The sequence below is a fragment of the Gymnoscopelus microlampas genome, assembly GCF_963454915.1.
Source record: "Gymnoscopelus microlampas genome assembly, chromosome: 7".
NCBI lineage: Eukaryota > Metazoa > Chordata > Actinopteri > Myctophiformes > Myctophidae > Gymnoscopelus > Gymnoscopelus microlampas.
This window is the reverse complement of record NC_139944.1, coordinates 45,372,892-45,398,159: the sequence shown is the minus strand read 5'-3', so window position 1 is coordinate 45,398,159 and position 25,268 is coordinate 45,372,892. Positions and strand designations below refer to the sequence as shown.

Here is a 25,268-nt window from a genome sequence, read left to right as displayed (position 1 = left end):
TGATAATCTATGAAGCTATGTATGAGATCTATGAAAAAGTTTAATCTGCAACACAATTTTATACAATATGTAGAGGGGGTCCCTGCTTCATCTTTCTCTCAGCTAAGGGGTCCTTGGGCTGAAAAACGTTGAAGACCCCTGCTGTAGGTTTTGTCATGTCGCCATGAACCAAAATTGCACTTGAAAATGAAATGGCATACTTTATACATTCCGATGTTCTACCCTGTCTGTATCGTGGAATTACGAGAAGAAAAAAAAGCACCCACACTTCCAGGGTGATGCATGTTTACTTTATGTATTGAATCCAGGTATCTTTTTTTTTAAGTGTTACTTTCTCCTTCAGGTATTGTCAGTATCTCCAGCTTTGTTTGTTCTTGTTTTTTTTATATTTCCAAATGCACTGAATCACTTTCCCACATTAAGAATATAATGACAATTAAAAATATGATGTTATGCTACTACTATGCTAAAGATTGTCCCATCTTTTTAATAACTTTAGCACAACATATTAAACATACTGTACAGTATATTAACTCATGGTCCATTGTGCAACGGTGTCATATCTTACATACATTGTACAAGCTCACAACACATTGCATCTGCAACGCACTGTGAGCTTGTAGATCTGCCAATTTTGGCATGCGACGCCATTGTATGATGAAGTATAAATTTGCTATAATGTGTCTCAACAGTCAAATGAAAGGGACGGGCCACAAACAATATTAGCCACAATCTATTACTCACAATCTATGCAGAGATACAAATATCTAAATTATTATCAATACTTATGAGTCCAATCACTCCATGCAGTGCATGTCACGTCACGTGACAAGCTTTTCCATCCGAGTGCTCGCCAGTTATCTTGAAGAAGAATCCTTTATGATGGCAAAACCCTTACAGTTTTGTCTCAAACTGCATGCCCTGCAATGAGATATGTTTTTAGTTTTTTTTACAAATTTGATATAGTTTTTATTTATTCATTGCAAACAAAATAATTGCTGTTTAATTTTCCATTTGTATAGTTGAATGTGGATGTCAAGTGCAGACTCACCACTGTATCCTCATATCCGGGAAATGATGATGCCACATCATGATGCCCCAAACAGTGCAGCACGGCGTCATGGACCGTGGCAAAGAGACGGCCCTTTGTGATGGACTCTGTGAAGAAGTCTCCGCGCTCTAGCTGCTCTACCACAGAGGCTAAATGGAGCATATTAAGTTACTGGCACAGATGCCACCAAGGTCAGAGCTATTCATGAAATGCTTCTTTATACCCCTAAAGCTATTATGGGGAGGGCGTTCACTTACCCTGACATCCAGCCATGTAGACATTAACATCAATCTCACTGAAGTCCTGGAATATCTGTTAACAGGGATGATGATAATGTGAATTGTGTGTGTGTGTGTGTGTGTGTGTGTGTGTGTGTGTGTGTGTGTGTGTGTGTGTGTGTGTGTGTGTGTGTGTGTGTGTGTGTGTGTGTGTGTGTGTGTGTGTGTGTGTGTGTGTAACTTTAGTTGAATGCAAAACATGAACCATGAGGACTTCCGGTTATGCAGGGTGAGGAGTAGACGCGTCCTCTCTCTGCTCCCCCGCTTCATACCTTTACCTAAACAGAAATCCCACTACCTTCCTCATAAATGGTATGGTTTGAATTAAAAAAGTTTGCGTTTAAGTCTTGACATCAGAAAATGATCACTAGGGCTTCTGCTCACGTCAAAAAAGACACTATTTTGATGGAAGCCGGTACCGCCGCTAACGACATTAACATGGAGGCCCTGACTAGCCTACTAGAAGAACACAGGACGGCTCTTTCGACCGACTTTAAAACGAGCATCGCGACGCTGGAATCTAAAATTGACCTTATACACACCACTATAACTGATCATGGCCAGCGTATTACTTCATTAGAGTCTAATGCAGATTCTGTCAGTGATCGTATAGTTTCCTTGGAGGCCGCATGCGCGGAGCTGGCGGCTAGCAACGCTAAGCTGCGTGCTAAAGCCTCGGATATCGAGTCGAGAGGTCGCCGCTGGAATGCACGTATAGTCGGGGTAAAAGAATCGGTTGAGGCTGGGACCAGGCCCACTACCTTTTTCTCCACCTTCCTGTTCGAACTTCTGGGGGACGAGGTTCTGTCTGAACCACCCGAGCTGGATTTAGCTCACAGATCGCTAAAGGCTAAACCGGGTGCTAACGACAAGCCGAGGCATGTCATCGTCCGTTTCCACAACCTTCCGATCAAGGAGAAAGTTATTCGGGAGGCACGCAAGCGGAGGAACATGCAGTACGAGGGTCAAAGAATCGCCATCCATGAAGATTATCCCCAGGATGTTGTGGAGCAGCGCGCCAAGTACCGTGATGTGATGGCCGAATTGTACAAGCTTGGCTGTCGGCCTGCTCTCCACCACCCGTCCAAGTTGATGATCGCTAACGAAAATGGCGGAGCTAAGGTCCATTTGGCGTCCGTTGAAGAGGCCGAAAAGTACATCACATCTAAACGCAAGTAATGGGTGCTTCGCTTATGACTTGATCTGTTCAGATTTGGATTTGATAACTGTATTTGGCCTGGCAGATGTACTGTTTTTGCGTGGATTTGTTTAGCTGTTAGCTTGCTAGCCTAGCCATTGTGGAAGGCTAGTTTAGCCGTTGGCTGGCTAGCTACGGCTGAACACTGATTAACACTGCCGGGCTGAAGATGCGCTCTTTTTTCCTCTCTTTTTCATCTGGACAGTATTTTTTCGTGATAGTAGGGGCTGTTAGTGACACGATACTTCACTTTGTGATACAAGCGCCAAATTTTCCACAAAGTTTCTTCTGGACCTACTTGTTCACAAAAGCCCGTTAGCCACCCCAAAAAAAACAATATGGCTGCCATTTTCCAAAATGGCTGCCGGCAAAAGACATGCTATGTGGTTTTTGACCTGGATTGTGATTGGATAATCCAATTTTGATTATTTTGGCATCAGAACATAGTTTTGACTCCCCCCCACCCCCTCCCCCCGTTAGCCATGCAAAAAATATATATATGACTGCCATTTTCCAAAATGGCTGCCGGCGAAAGACATTTTATGTGTTTTTTTACCTGTATTGTGATTGGATAATCCAAATGTTTTCTGAGGGTGTACTGTAAAAAGGTTGCGCAGAATGCGCACCATTGAGCTAAGGGACTAACGGGACACAGGTGGAGAAATAAAACTAATCACAAGGTAATGAGACAAGACAGGAAACGTTACAACAAAATAAAACGAACACAACAGTAAAGTAAAAACTAAGTAACCACTTAAAACAGGACAAACAAACACATTACAAAACAGTACTGTACTGTTATTGTACAGCACTGTACTTTACTCTACTGTACTGTTCTGTTATTGTACAGCACAGTACTATACTGTTTTGCTATTGTACAGCACAGCACAGTGCTGTACTGTATTGTTATTGAACAGCACTGTACTGTACTGTATTGTATTGTTGTTGGTTACCAGTTCACGATTTAGTGAAGAATCTAGGCCCTGAAAAATCCATTGGCATCCTTTCTTTCACACTTTCACTGGATGTGATGTCGTGTCAACCTTTCGTGGGAAAAGGCAAAAAGACAGAAACCCGGTAAGTGTGGCCTGAAGTGTCTCATGTCTTCCAGAAGCTCAGTCAATACCCACCAGTAACAGTGCATGACAAGAACAGCACTGGTGATGGGGTTGATGATGCAATATTTTACCTGTTTGCATGGAAGCAGAGGTCCTATGATGCCATTCCACCTACAAGGGCATCTCTTGCACATCATGTGAAGCATGCCACTTATCAAGTTGCCCCTGTCTGAAGCCAGGTAACTGTATGTCAAATGTCATACAGAGAGCCCTGCCAGCTGGGGATGGCGAGCAGAAGATGACATTTGGCAAGTAGCGTGGATGACACTCTACAATTGCCCAGATTTGTGAACAACTGACAAAAGCCGGTGCAAGACTGAACGTCGTGGTAGATGCAAGTGCTACCGCTTTGGCGTTCAGTGCACACAGCTGAGTGCCTGCAAATGTGACGATTAGAACAATTTGTGATCCAGACATAAAATGTCTTTCCCCAGCAGCCATTTTGGAAAGTGGCAGCCATATTGTTGTTTTTTTTGCGTGGCTAACGGGGGGAGGGGGCGGGGGGGAGTCAAAACTATATTCTGATGCCAAAATAATCAAAATTGGATAATCCAATCACAATCCAGGTCAAAATACACATAAAATGCCTTTTGCCTTAAGCCATTTTGGAAAATGGCAGCCATATTGTTTTTTTTTCGCGTAGCTAACGGGGGGAGGGGGCGGGGGGAGTCAAAACTATATGTTAATACCAATATAATCAAAATCCAATCACAATCCAGGTCAAAATACACATAAAATGTCTTTCGCCAGCAGCCATTTTGGAAAATGGCAGCCATATTGTTTTTTTTTTGCGTGGCTAACGGGCTTTTCTGCAAAAGTAGGTCCTAGGCATTGTTCATGCCAAATTTGGCGCTTGTATCACAAACTGAACTATTGTAACATAAAAATGGACTTAGTGGCCCGCACTATGACTCTCAATCTGATTACTCTATCGCTTGATGTGGAACCGATTCGATTTCTATTTTTATTTTTTGCTCTTTTTGGACATGGACATAATAGCCCGGACTGGTAGGGCTGTTAGCTGGCTGGCTGGGCGTCTGCCTGGTTAGCCACAGCTCAGCTGGGACGGCAGCACTGTTTTGATGCAACGCCTTTCTTTTTCTCTCTTTTTTTTTTGACATCTGCTCATCTCCTCTCCCTACCTCCCCCCCTCCCTTTTATTTTTATTTTTGTTGTAAATGGTGCGTCAGGCCGCTACTACATTGAGATAATATATACATTTAAGGTGCATTTCATGGACATGGTAATTGTATTTAGCTTGACTGTTGTATTGTTACGTGAACTAACCCGGCTGTGACTGATTGACTAATCTTGACGCTATCTAACTTAGGATGTGATGACGGTCCGTTCTGTTATAAATGCATTTTAGTTTCAACTCGTCATTTTTGTTTTAATCTTTAATATGTGTGTTTTTGAATGAAAATAGCAGCCGACTTTCCTTATGTCTTCTCTCTTTTTTTTTTCTTGTACATCAGACTAATAATATCTCCTTAGGAGTGTTAACTGCGTAGTTTACTCATCCTGGGGCCAATCATTTATTTAATTGACTACTATTACAGACGCTCTCCTTTTTTTCTTTTCTTCTTTTCTTCCTCTTTGTTATTGTTTGATGGCATGATTTTGTTTGGCACACTATTAGGCCTGTTGGACATGTTTTACTAATTTATGGTTTGCCTTTATGTGAAATCCACGGGCCAGTGTGCTTGTTTGTGATGCAGAGGAGTACTAATCAGGCTTATTTGGACCTGCTTTATTTTTTGTTTGGCTTTGTATGTTTTTGATTACATGTCTGTTATATTTATGTTTGTACTTTTCTTATTTTCCTTATAAATAGTCAGCTGGGTTAATGTTTATGATAACTTAAGTCAATATGCCTTCTTATATGGGCTTTTCTTATCTAGTTTTGAACCTCAACATAATGGTTGTAATATGGCCTTGATGTAGCAGTTACCATAATGTCGGACCTCTGTAATTGAAATACCTTTAATGTCAATTTGATCTTTAATAGACTTTAAGACGGCCAAGTGTTTTTTTTTTTTCGTAAGGGGGGCGGCGGATGGGGATTGGGTGGAATGGGGAATTCAGAGCTATTTTGTTTTACTTGGTTTTTAAGGTTTTATTGTGAAGGTTTTGTTGTCAATGCTCTTTATATGCACTTTATTTATGTTGGGATGGGTGTTTTGGGTGTGCATATGCTGTCCCGAGCTTTCTCTCCCTTATATTTTTCACTATGAAGGCTATAACTTTAAGTGACCTTGGGGTAGTCTTGTATTTTTGGGAAAACAAGTATGAATGACACTCTCGTTTACATGATTTTTTCCAAAATGGTTTTGTAAAAGCTTATTTGTAGTTTTTCTCTATATGTGTATCTTACCCCATTATGATTATGATTATTATTATGAAGCTTAAACCTAAGTGTCAAAAAAAAAAAAAAAAAAAATCATTGAAATTATTATTATTATTATTATTATTTTTTTTTACCTGGGCTTTTACTACAGGTTATATTTGTAGGATATTTTGATACTACCTTACAGGTGAGGTTCGCTCGGGATGGGGTGTGTACGCTGTATTATGCCTGATTTTGTTTTTCTAACGTGGAATGTATTTTGTTATGGCCTGTTTGTTGGTGATTTTATAACATTGATATTCAGATTATACCAGCTTTAAGGGTCCATAATTGCACTTAAGATGTGTGCTGAGTGAATATGGAAGGGTGATATACATGTTCTCATTTTTATCTCGTTTTTGGTTGTAAACCTTTTCTCACTCAGTGGTTTGTAGGAGGGTGGGTTATGGGGTTATTGATTACTGTTCATTCAAGATAGGGGGAACGGAAGTTTTTTGGGACTGACTAATGTCAGGACTGTTTGTATCCATGGTGATACCTGTATCCATGGTGATACCTGAGTTAATGCTCCCATTGGGACATTTTTTGTGTTTTTTGTTTTATGTGTTGTGTTTGTTTTGTTGTTCGTCTGTCAGTGGTGTGTGTGAGTACCCTCTCCCCCCTTCCCTCCCTCCTTCCCCTCCCTCGTCTACCCAGCCGCCAGTACAGCCGGTGCAGCCTATACAACAGGAAAGTCAATGCCTATGAACGGTAGAAATATCCATTTTATTTCTTGGAACGTTAAGGGGATGAACATTCCCACTAAGTCTGGTAGGGTAATTTCACATTTACAGCAATTAAAAGGAGACGTTTGTTTTTTACAAGAGACACACCTCCGTACTGCAGAGGTATCACGCATTAAAAAGCCGTGGATGGGTCACTTGTTTCACTCGAGGTACTCCGAGAGGTCTAGAGGAGCAGCTATAATTATACATCGGGATGTTGCGTTTGAACTAAATACTACTGTGTCTGATCCAAATGGCAGGTACGTTATAGTTTCGGGTAAATTACAGAACGCTCCGGTAGTTTTGGCTTCGCTATACGCTCCTACTTGGGATGACGATAAATTTATTTCAAAATTTTTCTCCTCAATACCAAATCTCAATGATCATCAAATAATCATTGGTGGCGACTTTAACCTGGTTCAAAGCTTGGATCTGGATAGATCATCTACTAACCAATCGGCGTTATCCAAATCGGCAAAATTTTTAAAATTTCATACTGACAAACTGGGCTTGGAGGATCCTTGGAGGGCCAGATTTCCTTCTAATAAAGTATTCTCTTTCTTTTCACATGTCCATCATACTTACTCTCGCATAGATTTCTTTCTACTCGATAACAAATTGTTGCATAACGTTGTCTCATGCGATTACCATAGTATAGTTATCTCCGACCATGCCCCAACCTCGGTAGTTGTTAATTTTCCACTTGGCAGTCCACCCTCCAAATTTTGGAGATTCAGTCCTCAATTGTTATCTGAACCCACTTTTAAAGATTTTCTTACATCACAAATACATATTTTCTTTGAGATTAATGATACCCCGAATATTAGGAGCGATATACTTTGGGAATCGTTTAAGGCTTATCTTCGTGGACAGATTATTTCTTTTGTCTCCTACTTCAGGAAAACGGAGCAATCTAAGTTGATTAAGATAGCAGCTGATATACGAGATTTGGACAATCAATATTCAGTTAATCCCTCCGCCACTCTATATACAAAGCGTTTGCAGCTTCAGTCCGAATACGATTTATTATCAACCAGCAAAGTCGAGAGACAGCTTTTGCAGTCCAGGCAGCGTTTTTTCGAGCAGGGGGATAAGGCAGGTAAATTGCTTGCTTATCAGGCGAGAGTAGCTAGTGCCTCTAGACTGGTACCAAGAATAAAATCAACCACGGGAGAGATTGTGACAGACCCTACAGCAATTAGTGATGTCTTTTCAAATTACTACTCTGATCTATATTCCTCAGAGTCCAACATACAAGACTGGAACGGGCCCAATCCATTAGATACCTTAACATATCCCCAAATTGAGAAGGACCATGTTGCCGGCCTTGGAGCCCCACTAACTCTCCTTGAGGTCACGGAGGCAATTAAATCTTTACAAAGTGGCAAGTCACCTGGACCTGATGGTTACACCACAGAGTTTTTTTAAAACATTTGTTGAAATTTTGGCTCCAGTCCTGGTACGAGTATTCAATGATGCCTTCCAGAAGGGCCAGCTCCCACCAACTTTGTCGGAAGCTTCAATATCTCTGCTGTTAAAGAAGGATAAGGATCCGCTCCTATGTGGTAGCTATAGGCCGATATCCCTTTTAAACGTAGACTTTAAGATTATGGCCAAGGCTCTATCAAGTCGTCTTCAACTGGTGATGCCTGGCCTCATTGATCCTGATCAAACTGGTTTTATTTTGGGAAGACATTCTTTTTTTAATACTCGAAGATTGTTTAATATCATTTACTCCCCCGCTACCATTTCCCCTGAAATAGTTCTCTCGCTAGATGCGGAGAAAGCGTTTGACAGGGTGGAATGGGGATACTTGTTCCACATACTTAACAAATTTGGCTTTAGTTCTGATTTTGTCAAATGGGTTCAACTTTTGTATGCATCTCCAGTGGCTTCAGTTAATGTTAATGGAGTGAAGTCTGGTCAGTTCACTCTCTCCCGTGGGAATAGACAAGGTTGCCCTTTGTCTCCATCGTTGTTTGCACTCGCCATCGAGCCGCTAGCCATATGGCTACGCAGTGAGGAGGGGTTTAAGGGGATTCCCCGCTTTGGGTTCACGCATAAGCTCTCTCTGTACGCCGACGACCTGTTGCTGTATATTTCCGATCCTGCATCTTCTCTCCCTGTTATCTTGCGCATCATAGAGCAGTTTAAAATACTCTCGGGCTATAAACTTAACCTTCAGAAAAGCGAATACTTTACGGTTAACGCTATTGCTGATGAACTTCCTCAATCCCTCTTCCCCTTTAGGAAAGTTACTGATGGATTTAAATATCTGGGTATCCACGTTACAAAAGTATTTACAGAACTTTTCTCCAGGAACATTGGCCCACTAGTGGACCGCTGCAGAGAAGACTTAGCTCGATGGTCCTCCCTGCCTCTCTCTTTACTGGGACGAGTTAATTTGATTAAAATGGTGGTACTGCCCCGGTTTTTATATCCCTTTCAACAAATTCCGATATTCATAACTAAAGCTTTTTTCACTAAACTCGATCAGATTATTAATTCCTTTTTGTGGTGTAATAAGAGGGCACGTATCAGGGGAGCAGTTCTTCAACTCTCTAAATCCGAGGGCGGATTAGCATTACCTAACATTCGTCGTTACTACTGGGCGTCAAACATTAGCAAAATTCTCTTTTGGAATACTAACTTAGCAGCAGGCACTCAACCCCGATGGGCACAGATGGAGGCATCCTCCTCAGATATCTCGCTTTGGTCAGTGGTCTGTTCTCAGCTGCCAATCCCAGTTAAAAAACAAGTTTTTCGCAACCCATTGGTGTCAGATACCCTCAAAATCTGGTCTCAGTTCAGAAAACAGTTTGGTCTTCATGTGTCCTCGGGTTTGGCACCAGTGTATCGTAATCATCATTTTCTCCCGTCATGCTCGGATCCCGTATTCCGAATCTGGTCAAGTAAGGGCCTATGCTCTATTAACGACCTTTATGTTAAGGGTATATTCTCCTCTTTTGCAGATTTGTCTGTTAAATTCAAGCTCCCTAATTCCCACTTGTTTCGTTTTTTCCAAATCAGACACTTTGTTAAAAATAAATTCCCCCAGTTTCCAAACCGCCCACCGGATTCTATGATTGATTCCTTTCTATCACTTGGAACTGGGATACGGAGGCTCACCTCTATTATATACGATATTATTTCTAATCTTAACCCTACCCGTCTAGACTCCTTAAGAGCTGCATGGGATCACGACCTCGGGATCACTTTGTTAGACAATCAATGGGATGAAATGCTGGATTTGGTGCATACATCATCCATATGTGCTAGGCACAAACTGTTGCAATGCAAGATTTTGCATCGAGTCCATTTTACAAACGCAAAATTAGCCAGGATTTATCCCGAGAGATCTGACGCATGTAATAGGTGCAAACAATCTCCTGCTGACTACATACACATGTTCTGGTCTTGTCCCAAGCTGTCAGGATTTTGGGCTGCAGTATTTGATACCTTGAGCAGCGCTTTGAGTGAACCAATCGACCCTGACCCTCTTACCGCCCTTTTTGGTCTCAATTCTACTCCTAATAAATCATTATGGCGAGTCATCGCATTTACAACCTTGCTAGCCAGAAGGTTGATTCTCCTTAAATGGATACATCCGTCCCCTCCCACTCATAATAGGTGGATCCATGAAATCCTGTATTGTATTAAACTTGAGAAAATCAGGTTCTCCCTTGGCGGCTCGTTAAAGTCTTTTCATAAAACGTGGCAATCACTATTGGACCATATTGGCACCCTGGTTGTTGAAGTAGAAGTACTCAATAATTAACTTTGGGTAGACCCCCCCCCCCCCCCCCCCCTTTTTCCCCTCCCTTCCCTTCCCCCCCTCTCCTCCCCGACCATGTCAACTTCCCCTCCCCTTCCTTGTCCTGGATTGAATGTGAGATGCGCGTGTTGTTTTTTGTGTTTTCTATGATTTCTTGTTCTCATTTGTCTTGCTTTTTTGTTCTCTGTTGTTATGTTTACTTTTCTTTTCTTGTATGTATCAAAAATTGCAGACCCCTTTTGTTGACACTATCATCCATTCACTGTTTGTTTTTCTGCCAAAAATCAATAAAAGAGATTTGTAAAAAAAAAAAAAACATGAACCATAAAATGTTCTTATAGAGAAAGTTATGATCATCGTAATTATCTCTATAACAACCAGATGTGGTGTGTTGTTCTTTGACATCTGTTGGCAAGAGACTGCTCCGTAATTGTAACCATGGGGCAAAGTCTTATTTTAACATTTCCCCCCCATCTGCTCACAATAAGCCTCATTAGCACGATATCCTTTCCTACTTATGTTGTAAATGATAACTCCTCCATGATGAGTGACTTACATTTTTCACCGTCTTGATAGCTACAGTGTCAATGAAGTTGGCCGTGGTGAGGTCGAGAACGATGGAGTGGATGTCCCAGGTCCACTTCCCCAGGGACCCCAGAGAGATTCGCTCCAGGTCTCGACTCAGAGTGTCATCGCTGCTGGAGCCTATAGTGGTGGTGTCCCCGTCCTGCAGCTCCGACATCGACCCTAGGCTGCCAGTGTCGTCTGGAGCTCCTCCTCCTTTCAGGTACTCCCATCTAGAGTCCTCCGGTGTCCGAGGTGTGTCCGGCATGACAAAGACTGTTCCGTTCTCCCTGCCACTATTCCAGTCATGGTGGTCTTCTTCCTGTGTGCCATCTGTATCCCTCCAACGGTCAGCCTCGTCTTCTACAGAGAACACATGCTCCCCGGCTGCCCTCTGCGCTCGTCTCTGTGTGTCGTTGGATAGAGAAGGTGAATTGTTACATTTGTTGTATTTTTAAAGTTATAAACTCTGTATACTGGGAATACAAATTATGCAATATCCAGTGTGGAACCTTGCTGATCCTTTTTCACTCTGGATGGATCAGAGCTAAATTAACGCTCACAGATTTTGCTGTGCATAACCTTTGAAGTGCAGATTTCTGAATTTTTCAACCATCAACCATGAGTTTGTGTGAGGGCCACAGCTACAGCTGCCTTTTTCATTGATACAGACACATCATATATAACATGAACACAACATTACCTCTCTCTTAGCTTCCCTCCTTGCTCTTCTTTCTGCTCTTCTCTCCCTGCGTCTTTGCTTCGCCTCCTGCCTCCTCTTATAGATAATCATTTTGCTGATGTCGAGCCCACTCTAAGAAATCAATAAATTATGATTATAATTATAGTATATAATAATTCACACACCTTAGAATAATGGCCACTATTATTTAGGAGAATGGCTGACCACTTCAGTCCTATATGTACTGCCACAAATAGCTAAAATAGCTGATCTAAAAGCTCACATTGTGAAGCACTGAGAGCTTTTCAATCTGCTATTTTAAAAGAAGGGACATTATTAATTATGAAAAGTATTATAAATATTATCAACCAAAAAGTATAAACCTTTTCTTTTAGGGCCTCAAGGTAGAGATCAGCATTGGCGAAGTACACTGTGGCGGAAGAACGGAATATAGTAATGCCTGGTACCTCTCTCACCTGTCAAATAAGAGAAGCATCACTGGCTATTAGAGGTATTTATCATCTAAAAAGGCAACCTTTAGCTTACTTTTTTATATTTTACCTCTCTGTGAGTCTCCATATCCACATAGAGTTCTGTACCTGGAACATGTCCCAAAACAGAATATGTTGGCCTAAAAGAAAAAAAAGGGGGGGGGGAACTAAAAGCTTTATCAACATTGGACTACTAGAGTCTAGTAACTAGACAATGGTTTGGTTCTTTGAATTGTTGGGCAAAATATTGCTGAAATCTATCAGTAAGGTAAGTAGTAAGTTTGCAGAGCTGCATAGATATAGCTTACAACTGAGTCCTAAAGATGACAGTTAGTAGAGCAAAGGCCATGGACGCTGCCAGGCCCATGTCTAGATTAAACAGTAGCGTTGCTACCCAGGTGACCAACCACACCACCTAGGGATAAATGAGAGTATGACATGAGTATATTCAGTAGTCAGCCATGATTACCAATAATGTTCATATATATACATATATATATATTCATATATATATTTATATATGACATAAATACACAAATAGTCATTCATTCATATACATTGTTATTCTCTTACCAAATCAACTTTGCTGCTCCTCCACAGTCTAACAATGTCAGCATACTGCTTGAACATTCCCTTCAGATTTACAAAGACAATAGCCGCGAGCACTGCCTGAAAGAAGCACACTATTGTGATTATCGATCATGTGTTAAATATTCAAAAACTAATGTTAAGCTAGCTTAAGCCATCACATAACAAAACACAAAGCAATTTAAAATGTAAAACTTGTACAACCTATTCATACAGTGTGGTAGCAATACCTTGGGCAGCTCCTGGAACAGTGGCCCAAGCTTCAGGATAGTTACCAACACTATTATGGCTGAGGCCATTCCAGCCATCTGCAACAAAAAGATGCTAACGTTACCTAAAACACAGGTATTGAACTGATGTAAACATTTTGTTGAAAGCACACACGCTATGTAATGCAATGTCTGCCATTTTACAAAAAAAAGTATAGGCATTTCAATAATCAGTACTGATGCTTAGTCCTAGAAATAAAAGGTAATTAATGTGGATTCACTTTAAGAGCATGGCTGCATTAAAGCAGCACTATGTAACTTTTTAACAACCAAATAGCATATTATGTCCCACAAAATTATAAAATTACATGTTTAAGCAATAACAATCAACCTTCATAAATGTATAGAGTCAGGGGGGTCCCTGCTACGGGCTTTACTGTATTACAATGTATACTATATATTACTATGTATTCTGATTCTGATAGGGGAGACAATGAGTTTCATCCTGGCATTTACCAAGGCAACAAGGCAGAACTGCCAGTCAAAGCGAAAACTGGCCAATCACAGCGCATCCTTGCCGGACATGCTTGCAGAGACTCTTGGGTAATGAAGTCAGACGTTGGCTGCCATGTTATTTGTATTCGAAGTGGCCACTGATACCCCAAACTACATAGTGCTGCTTTAACTCCAATAAAGCAACAGCTTTTAAATGAACATTTTTAGTGTAGTATATGTAGGCACTAGGCAGGCATTTGTATTGGTGCCAATGTGCCATCCCATCACCTGTGTTTTCCCTCCAGTGGTCTCCTGGATGAGACTGCGCGACATGGAGGCACAGACAGAGTAACACTGGAAGAAGCCTCCTGCTGCATTACTGAGACCCAGTGCTACCAGCTCCTGCAACCGCAGTATCACAGAGAAGGAATGCATTCAATTCATCAAAAAAAATATATATACATATTTGGGGAGATGATTTATTGTTAGCAGTACTGTAGCCATGAGATATGTCAGTGGTTCTCAACCTTTTCAAGCCGTGACACCCCAAAATTATATTTGAACTGGGGACCCCACACCCTGACAAGCACTTGGAATGTAGAAGTTACATTTTGTTTGACTCGGTTTCACAGATAAATATTGTGAAAATAGCCGCAACGCATTGTGAGCTTGTAGATCGGGCCGATCTACAAGCTCACAATGCGTTGCGACTGCGAGGCATTGTAGATCGGCTAGTTCTTACATTATGTGACAATTTGTCCAATGTTTGACCAGTTTTTTTATAGTATAGTTTGTTGATTACTTTTGATGCAGTAATGTTTTTTTTCTTTTTTTGGGTATTAAAAAGGTCTTAAAAATCCTTAAATTGTCACTTCACTGTCATCTGGGGACTCCCCCAAAATCATATGGGGACCCCCCTGGGGGTCCAGACCCACAGGTTGAGAACCACTGAGATATGTGATAAGTGTTCTGGTTTACCTGGTTACTATCCACCTTGTAGCCATGCTTTAGTGCAAATGTTTTTCCCAGTGAAATGGATATTGCATATCCCACAATGGCCAAGGCAAAAGCATCGCTGATAACTTCTCCAAAAAGGCTCACGTCTGGTATACTAGGTGGACGTAGACTGGTAGACAGGTAGAAGAAGGAATGTATTTAGCACTAAGAAACAACTAATAAATGATGGTTGTTATATGCACAACAACAGAAATATTGTAGGCAAGTGTACCTCAACAGGGTGGAAAAGACTGGTAAAAGTTTTATATCAAAAGTGCAGGCAAATAAGTAAAAGGCAGGTAAATGTTTTAAATAAAAGTGAAAAATTAAGAAAAACAAAGTGTATATCAATAGTGCAGGCAAATAAGTAAATGGCATAGAATTAACGTGAACAAAGCAATAATGTAACTAAATATAAATAGTTATAATGCTTACCCACTAGGAATCTGTCCTACTACTGAGATAGTGTAGTTGCCGTTCAAATGAGTGTAGGATGATATCAATGTGGCTGTCACAATCTAATCACGGAAAGAGCCATTAATGTATGTGTGACAGGGTCAAAGCAGGGGGTGAAACCATTTTGTAACATTTTTTATTGATGATGAAAAACCTGTATTATGCACTTAAAAACATCATTCTCTTAAATGTATTTCTGCACTGCATGTTTTATGGTTGACAATGTATTTCCCCCCGGTCCCCGAGCCACTTGACATTGGACTCCCCTATAGGCTGCGTGACATTGACCTTGTGACTCCAGACGGCCAATGTCCCCAGGTCACGCTGGTGGCAGAGCAAATGAGGGCGGAGTAGGGTGTGGCCGCCACAAATACAAAAGTAGGCGCGGGCCATTCGAACAGGAGAGAGACAGGCACACAGGGGCAGTGTGGAAGTGACAGCCAGAAGGGACGGTTGTGCACAGGAGGAGCAGACATACCACGGAGCAGAGGTGGAGAATACAGCGATCGCGGCACGTACCAAGGCACCAGCAGCGGACGGTGAGCAGACGGCGCAGTAGCAGCAGAGACGGGGAGGACAGACAGACGAACCCAGGAACGGAGGAGAGGTCCAGTTGGCGATAACGTTGCGCGCTTCATACACTCATAGCCAGACACCTGTCTGGCTTGCGAGTAAGTGTTCTTCTATGCAACGTTACCTTTACAAACCCACGGTCCTAAACCCCATATGTGAAATATACCTGAACAGATGAACTGGTTCTAGTTTCTATGATTGCAGGCAATACGCACGAAGACAAGAAGAGACAGTGATTCTTGGCCTAAACCCCCACTCCAGTTAAACCCCATACAAGGACATTCCCACCTTTTGCATTGAACCGTGATGAGTATATGATATAGCATTTGAATTGGCACTTGGCACTTTACTGCTTCAGTAATAGTTGGCACTTTAACGCTAAATTCATTATTTATTTGCTATAGGTTGCACAAGCCCTGTTTGTTTTAAGTATTTTGTGATTGTCTGTATTCCTGTATTTTAGTTAGTTAGTGGGCGCATTAGGAGGTTGAGGGTTTTAGTGTAGTGTTATATTGTGTTTATGTTTTTCAGTTTTAAGGCTTATAGATGCCAATGTTTTAGCTTAATAAAATCCGTTACCTTTTTATACAAACCTGTGTCCGTCCAATTCTCTTGTGGGATGTTGCAAAGTGTTGTTCTTACCTGGGCAAAACTGAACCTGTGAATAGCCTAAGACATTGTTATAGAGGACCCTACCTCTTAAATAAAAGGGTGGCGTAGTCTTGCAGTAGAATCACCATTATTATCCTCACAATAATTACGCACCCCGCACTTTATTGTGCACTCTATATTTTATTGTTGTGAGCTTAAATGTGGATGATAAATTACTTATTGGAAAAGGTCAGCATTCTGAAAAGAAGTGGCAAAGTTACATGTGACAGCCTGGCCACCGTCACATATTTGGCGTAGCGCGGCAGGACTGGGTAGAGAACAACACAAACAAATCCCTAAGAGAAATTGTACTGATATTTTGCTGTTTTGCTGCTTTTTGTTTTTGTTTTTGGGAAAAGTAATGATGATGATGCCAGTGTATCCAGGGGCCCCGTGGTTACCCAAATTTTCGGGCACAGAAGGTGAGGAGAAATATAGAGATTGGAAAGAACAGATTAAAGGATTATTGGGCACTCAAGAATTGACGGAAGAGAAAAAAGTTGCTTTTGTAGTGCAAACCCTTACGGAAGAAGCTAAACGACAAATTAGTGTGATTGACAGGGAAGACCGAAACACAGTGGCTAAAGTTTTCAAATGTCTAGATAACCTATATAAATCATCCATCTCTGCTTCCCAAGCTCGTGCCTTGTTTTATGGCTGTGCGCAGCGCGCAGGCGAAAATGTGCAGGCTTATATTCTGAGGCTTAGGGAGTTGTTCTGCGGGCTGCGGCGGCTCGACCCAGACCCAGAAGAAGCCGATGTCCGAGGCGGCAGGGACCTGAGCCTGTCCCTGGGGACCGACGGAGAGGTGGAAGTGGCCGTAATTAGTGTGGAGGATGATGGACCACCGAAGACCCTGCCAGAAGAGATGGAGGTGTTGACGGAGCGTGATGACCTGCCGGAGGCGCAGAAAAAGGAGCTGCACGAGATGTTATGCAGGTGGAAGAAGGTGTTCGCCATCCATGATGAAGACTTCGGACAGACGGATGCCGTGCAGCACCAGATACCGACCGGAGACGCTGCGCCCATACGAGAGAGGCACCGGCCGCTGCCGCCCTCCATGTACCGGGAGATGAAGACCCTGCTGAACGAGATGTTGGAGAAGGGAGTCATCAAGGAGAGTTGCAGTCCGTGGGCAGCACCTATAGTACTGGTTAAGAAGAAGGATGGCAGCTGGAGGTTCTGTGTTGACTACAGAAAGCTGAACGCCGTGACGCACAAGGATGCCTTCCCCCTACCCCGAATAGAAGAGACGCTCACCAGCCTGACGAAAGCGCAGTGGTTCTCCACGTTGGACCTGGCCAGTGGCTACTGGCAAGTAGGAATGGATCCCCGGGACCGGGAGAAGACCGCCTTTACGACCCCCCTGGGGCTATTCGAATTTCAGCGTATGCCGTTTGGGCTGTGTAATGCCCCCGCGACCTTTCAGAGACTGATGCAGCAGTGTTTGAGTGGTCAGGTGACGGAATCCTTGCTAGTGTATCTTGATGACATTATAGTATATTCACCTGACTTCTCTTCTCACCTACAGCACCTCGAGCTCGTATTCCAGCGCCTGTGGAGACATGGACTGAAGCTGCGGTTAGACAAATGCAAACTTCTGCGGAGGGAAGTGAAGTTCCTGGGCCATGTAGTAGACCAAGAGGGAGTGCGACCTGATCCGGAGAAAGTGGCAGCGGTGCGAGACTGGACACCCCCCTCTACGGTCCGCGAGGTCCGCGCTTTTCTAGGTTTAGCGGGCTACTATAGGCGTTTCGTGTCCTCTTTTGCCGCCATGGCACGGCCCTTAAACAACCTATTGATAGGAATCCAGAACGATGTAAAATCACACCAGTGTAAAGTAGAGTGGACTTTAGAGTGCCAGCGGGCGTTTGATGCGTTAAAGAGTGCCCTCACACAAGCTCCGGTGTTAGCCTATGCCGATTATACCAAGCCTTTCGTGGTTCACACCGATGCAAGTGGCCGTGGATTGGGGGCGGTTTTAGCGCAGGTCCAAGATGGTCATGAACGTGTAATAGCGTATGCGAGCCGTAGTTTACACCCAACTGAGCAAAACGATGCGAACTACAGCTCCTTCAAACTGGAGCTTTTGGCCCTTAAGTGGGCCGTGACCGAGAAGTTTAAAGATTACCTCACTGGCGCGCAGTTCACTATATTCACGGATAATAACCCCGTTGCGCATCTCCAAACGGCTAGATTGGGAGCTGTGGAACAACGGTGGGCTGCTCAGCTTGCGTCCTTCACGTTCGACATTAAGTACCGACCGGGCAAAAACAACGCCAACGCTGACGCCCTATCGCGGTTCCCAATACAGCCTGTAGACGTGGCGGCTGTACAGCTGACACCAGCAGCGAGGGAGGATGAGTGGAGAGAGACGCAGGATCGGGATCCAGATGTGCGCGTAGTGAAGAGGTGTGTGGAACGAGGGAGAGCTCCTAATATGGTGGAGAGGAAGAATTGGACTAGAGGAGCGCGGCAACTGTTACGCCAGTGGAACAAATTGATCATACAAAATCATGTGTTATATAGGAAAGTGACCGATCCCTATACCAAAGAACAATACTCACAGATCATTTGTCCAGGTTCACGCAGAGAGGAGGTGTGGAAAGGGATCCACGCGGCCGCGGCGCATGCTGGGTTGGAGAGGACCTTGGCCCAGCTGCGGCGTCGGTTCTATTGGCCAGGCATGGAGGGAGCGGTGCGTCAGTTACAACAGGGTTGTGTCGCCTGCAGCCTGCAGAGGAACAGGTCAGAGCCCCGGGCCCCCTTACAACCCTTTGAAGTCTCATATCCCTTAGAAGTAATAGCTATTGATTTCCTCACACTAGGTAGGCCTGCTGATGCGTGGCAGAATATTCTGGTGGCTACTGACTTATTCACCCGGTTTAGTTGGGCTATTGCCACCCGTGACCAGACTGCGCAAACCACTGTCCGCGCGTTATGGACGCACATCATCCAGCCGTTCGGGTGCCCGGCCCGGTTCCACTCGGATCGAGGCCCCAACTTCGAGTCCGAGTTAATGCACCATTTATGTCAGACTTATGGTATTGCAAAAAGTCGCACCACTCCGTACCACCCGGCTGGGAACGGTGCGGTGGAACGGTTTAATCAGACGTTATTGAACATGTTACGCTCGCTAGACACTGATAAACAGGGAAGATGGAATGAGCACTTGCCCGAACTAGTTCACGCATATAACAACACGATCCACAGCGCTACGGGTTATGCCCCCGCTTATTTGATGTTTGGCCGACACTTGAGGCGCCCTGTAGATGTCCAGTTAGGGGTGCAGACGGCGCAAAATCGCATGGAGGTGGGTGGTTGGGTACGGGACCACCAGCAGCGAATGGCGACCGCCTATAGGACAGCAGGGGAGAGGAGGGAGGAAGCAGCGACGAGGAGAAAACAGGTTTATGACCGTAGGGCCGGTATTACGCCGTTATTACCAGGAGAACGAGTGTGGATTAGGAATCGGAAGAGGGACGGGCAGGGGAAATTGAGTACGTGGTGGGACCCCGAGCCTTACGCAGTGATGGAACAGGTGGGAGCTACGGGGTTGGTGTACCGAGTTAGACCCGAGAAGGGGGGGCGAGAAAAGACCATACATAGAAATGCGTTGAAAGTGTGTGTAGCCCCCAGGTCGCCCCACGAGGACCCCCCAGCTGTAGTGCAGCCCGAGCAGGTAGAAGCAACAACGCCGCAGTACTATGGGTTTTTCTCCGTCCCGAGAGCACCAGACGAGCCACGGCGCTCGGGAAGAGCAAATATAGGCCAGCCACCCCAGAGGTATGGACATGATTAGGGACAGTTGCAGGGACTGGCAACGGAAAAGTGGGGGGGGATGTGACAGGGTCAAAGCAGGGGGTGAAACCATTTTGTAACATTTTTTATTGATGATGAAAAACCTGTATTATGCACTTAAAAACATCATTCTCTTAAATGTATTTCTGCACTGCATGTTTTATGGTTGACAATGTATTTCCCCCCGGTCCCCGAGCCACTTGACATTGGACTCCCCTATAGGCTGCGTGACATTGACCTTGTGACTCCAGACGGCCAATGTCCCCAGGTCACGCTGGTGGCAGAGCAAATGAGGGCGGAGTAGGGTGTGGCCGCCACAAATACAAAAGTAGGCGCGGGCCATTCGAACAGGAGAGAGACAGGCACACAGGGGCAGTGTGGAAGTGACAGCCAGAAGGGACGGTTGTGCACAGGAGGAGCAGACATACCACGGAGCAGAGGTGGAGAATACAGCGATCGCGGCACGTACCAAGGCACCAGCAGCGGACGGTGAGCAGACGGCGCAGTACCAGCAGAGACGGGGAGGACAGACAGACGAACCCAGGAACGGAGGAGAGGTCCAGTTGGCGATAACGTTGCGCGCTTCATACACTCATAGCCAGACACCTGTCTGGCTTGCGAGTAAGTGTTCTTCTATGCAACGTTACCTTTACAAACCCACGGTCCTAAACCCCATATGTGAAATATACCTGAACAGATGAACTGGTTCTAGTTTCTATGATTGCAGGCAATACGCACGAAGACAAGAAGAGACAGTGATTCTTGGCCTAAACCCCCGCTCCAGTTAAACCCCATACAAGGACATTCCCACCTTTTGCATTGAACCGTGATGAGTATATGATATAGCATTTGAATTGGCACTTGGCACTTTACTGCTTCAGTAATAGTTGGCACTTTAACGCTAAATTCATTATTTATTTGCTATAGGTTGCACAAGCCCTGTTTGTTTTAAGTATTTTGTGATTGTCTGTATTCCTGTATTTTAGTTAGTTAGTGGGCGCATTAGGAGGTTGAGGGTTTTAGTGTAGTGTTATATTGTGTTTATGTTTTTCAGTTTTAAGGCTTATAGATGCCAATGTTTTAGCTTAATAAAATCCGTTACCTTTTTATACAAACCTGTGTCCGTCCAATTCTCTTGTGGGATGTTGCAAAGTGTTGTTCTTACCTGGGCAAAACTGAACCTGTGAATAGCCTAAGACATTGTTATAGAGGACCCTACCTCTTAAATAAAAGGGTGGCGTAGTCTTGCAGTAGAATCACCATTATTATCCTCACAATAATTACGCACCCCGCACTTTATTGTGCACTCTATATTTTATTGTTGTGAGCTTAAATGTGGATGATAAATTACTTATTGGAAAAGGTCAGCATTCTGAAAAGAAGTGGCAAAGTTACATGTGACAGCCTGGCCACCGTCACATATGCACACACACACACACACACACACACACACACACACACACACACACACACACACACACACACACACACACAGATGCACGGACGCAGACACACACACACACACACACACACACACACACACACACACACACACACACACACACACACACACACACACACACACACACACACACGGACGCGCGCGCACACACACACACACACACACACACACACACACACACACACACACACACACACACACACACACACACACACACACACACACACACACACACACACACACACACGCACACACACACACATCAGCATTTTACGACACTAATCATTAAGCATGCGGTAAAATGTGATAAATCATTTGCCACTTGTGGTACTTATTTTGTTTCTAATCTTCTTGCTGAATCAAGCTACTGACACTGGCCAGAACACTGAGTCAGCTCTTTTGATTCCACATCCACGTCTGTTTTCCTCCATCACAGAATAGACATTATAATCTGAGACTTTGATGAGTACTGATTTGAAGAGGAGACAGACAGACAGACAGACAGACAGACAGACAGACAGACAGACAAGACAGACAGACGGAGAGAGAACTGACTGTAATGAGTTCCACTGGGATGGGCACTGGTAGCTTTGGGCTGAGAACAGAGTTGAGCTCCTTCGCTGCAATGAGAACAACCATGGATACAGCGCTGACCACCAGCGTGGGAAGATGTGTCTTGGGCAGCAAGGAGCAAACATCCACTAACGTCTAAAAGCAATTAAATGTAGTTGTGAGTGACATGCAGTATGTCGTTAATGGTAAAATACAATGACTGCTACACACATATGTAGCCTACATGCAAACACACACAGACAGGCCTAGGACTTACACTCACGCATGCATGCACACACGCACACGCACGCACGCAGAACAACTTAAACCATTGCAGGTCGAATAGTACAGACCATGGAACCAGTGCCAAACACTACAATAGATGATACTCACATACACCAGTGACAGAGGCCCAGTGAACCGTGTGGGTGACACTCCAAAGACATACTTGAGCTGTGCCACTACAGCATGGGCAGCAGCAGCTGTGGTGTAGGCACGTACCAGTGGCTCAGACAAATAGGTTCCCACAAATCCAAACTTTACCAGACCCAGTACCACCTATATGCACAAAGATCCATAAACACAACATCACTTTGGATGAGATAACCATGAGTTTTTAGAGCAATGTCTGTCGTATTTACAGGTATGTCAAAAGATGGCCACCCTAGAATGAATGGAAGTCCCAATGCAATGCTCTCCTGAGATCATAACCACTCCAATTTCTACTGTTGAACTGTAAGTAACTCTGTTGGGAAGGAGAGGTATTATTCCCCTTAAAATGTCATGCAATACTTCTTATCAACCAGGTCCGACCAGGGAATCTCAATGTCTCAATAGAAGAGTCGGGAGACCACTGCTTTATGTTTTATTAACTTACTCCACCATACAGATTGTTTAAAATATTTTTTATTCACTAAAATGTTATGGATTGCAGTAAACTTAATGAATAAACCTCATGCCTAAACGTAACCATATAGTGCCTCACCTTAACTAAACTTAATTCATTAAATTCATACATAATACTTAACTTAACTACATTTGATTAATTAAATCCATGTCTAAACTTAATGCAGGACCTTTCTAGGGTGGCCATCTTGGTGACAGCCCTTTTGCAGACCTGGATAAGCCCTCCAAGGAGCGTGGTGGCAGCAGCGACCTGCACCCTGTACGAGTCCCTGGCATCTATGTCCACCTCTGCTGTCAGGTTGGTCCCGTTCACTCTGAGGAAAGCCATGTCTGGAGCCAGTCGTTCTGTCACGCTGCCCACCATGATGCTGAGCACAGCAAATGTACCTGAACATAGATTTGATTACCAACACATGCATGTAAATCAGGAAGTTATTTGGAACTTTGGTGCAACATTTCTTTTTCTATGCCCTTACCTATGGAATTATGACGGGATGTCCCAAAAAAGAAGTAGATTAATGCTGGATAGAAGGATGTGTAAAGCCCAAACACGGGAGGTAAGGAGGCCAACAACGCATATGCCATGCCTATGAATAGCAAGAAAGAAGATGTATTTTAGTAGCCTCCAATCAAGGGCGGAAAAACTAAATTCTTCCAAAGAGAATGAAGTATGTTGACTGTTGACAAAAGATGTTGTAGCAGGTAAACTTAAGACAGTCCAGCAGCCTAAGTGAATGAAACCTGGTGTCCCTAATTTGCGCATGTCATCAACATTAAAAATAGCAAATCTACAAGAACAGAACACAAGGCATTGCAATGTGACGTGTTGTGAACTTGTAGATCAGCTATTTTTGATACGTTTAATAGGGCTTAGTTTGGACAGTACTGATACTTTACGAATCAATGTAGACTTCTGTCATACAGTAGCCTACCTTGTGGCAGATGCATAATGCCCACACTGATGCCAGCGATGAGGTCAGGCATGCCATAGTCCAAGATTGAGTACCTGGGCAGCCAGTATAACACAGGGAAGCTACCCACCACAGTGTGCTTCAGTTTGGGTATTGTACATCTGGTAGAGAATTACATGAAGGGCACAAAAAATATTACTTTAACGATTATTGTTCCCTGATCATTGACAATTGAATCAGACTGTAGTCTTTTTATACTTAATAATAGACTAGATTGATTTGATTTTTATTGATTATTTCATTTTAAGACACCATTTTACACTTACAGCATGTTTACAGTGTATTCACATAATACATTCAATTACAGCTCAAAGGTGTTGAGCTGTGTTCTGTCTTCTCTCCCAAGCTTGACAAATAAAATTTGCCACAACAAAAGCTCCTTTAACGAAACATATCTCAAGTTTTTCATAATCATCTAACTCAAGGAAATCACCACAAGTAGAAGACATTATTAACAAAACATATTTAGGGCAATAAAACAAAAAGTGAACCTCATTTTCAATTTCACCAAGTTCACAAATCAAACAGTATCTCTCTTCCTTCCTCTAGACACCTGCAAGCAATACATCAGCCTAGTTCTAGAGATTGTCAATTAAATAGAAAATCCAATTGATCTCAAACGATTCAATCCCATGCTTCATACAGTATATAACCCCAATCAAGATGCTTTGCTTTACCTGAGGGAATCTTTGAGACGTTCAGTTAGAGAAGGATGAGCGTCAGAGTAACTGATTCTCTGTGCTACCTCTTCCAGCCTCTGCTCATCCAGCACATCCCGTTCCACTATGTATTTTCCAGGCCTGGGTGCAGATCCCATGACACAAGGTGTAATTTCTGCTCTCTCTAAAAGGAGATTAGAGATACTTTTATTCCATCTAAGTTTGATGAAACATCCGTAGGCCTACAACTTTCACCAAAGACCCAACAGCCAATGTGCTACCACTGTCACATGTACTATACATTGTATCGCCTAATGTTTAACTGTATAAGGGATGTAGAAATAATGATTAGTTGTCCTTTTTGCAATGGTGAAACCTCGCATTAATACGCATGCCTTTGTGTTAATGATAGTTTTTAAGTGGAAAAACATTAACCCTCTGGTCCACAGAGGAAATGTGTCTCCGCATTAGCCCTTATGCTAGCAAAAAAAATGTTCCAATGAGTCATGAAGTTCAAACTTCAGGGGTTGGCATCTATTTCCAAAAAACTAATCCTCGTCTACTGTGTACTCATTTATAGGCCCAGGTCAATTAATGTAGCATGTTTAAAATAGATCATCTAAAAAATATTCTGAATATAGAACAAAATAATGTACAAAACAAAAACAGAAAAACATAATT

At 43.3% G+C, this 25,268-nt stretch overlaps 1 protein-coding gene across 1 annotated transcript; it reads right to left on the bottom strand.

Annotated features, from left to right (window-relative positions):
• Positions 1 to 218: 218 nt before the first annotated feature.
• On the bottom strand, positions 219 to 24,745 carry slc26a6l1 (solute carrier family 26 member 6, like 1; the record flags this gene model as incomplete). The annotated part of the gene is made up of 19 exons (XM_084061839.1): positions 219 to 227; positions 1,052 to 1,200; positions 1,309 to 1,363; positions 11,088 to 11,501; positions 11,799 to 11,909; positions 12,161 to 12,253; positions 12,339 to 12,408; positions 12,577 to 12,683; positions 12,842 to 12,937; positions 13,087 to 13,164; positions 13,849 to 13,962; positions 14,539 to 14,686; positions 14,992 to 15,074; positions 22,055 to 22,207; positions 22,445 to 22,609; positions 23,169 to 23,344; positions 23,434 to 23,544; positions 23,890 to 24,029; positions 24,606 to 24,745. 19 exons carry the CDS (start codon positions 24,743 to 24,745, stop codon positions 219 to 221), a joined length of 2,412 nt encoding a protein of 803 aa, XP_083917965.1.
• Positions 24,746 to 25,268: the final 523 nt, after the last annotated feature.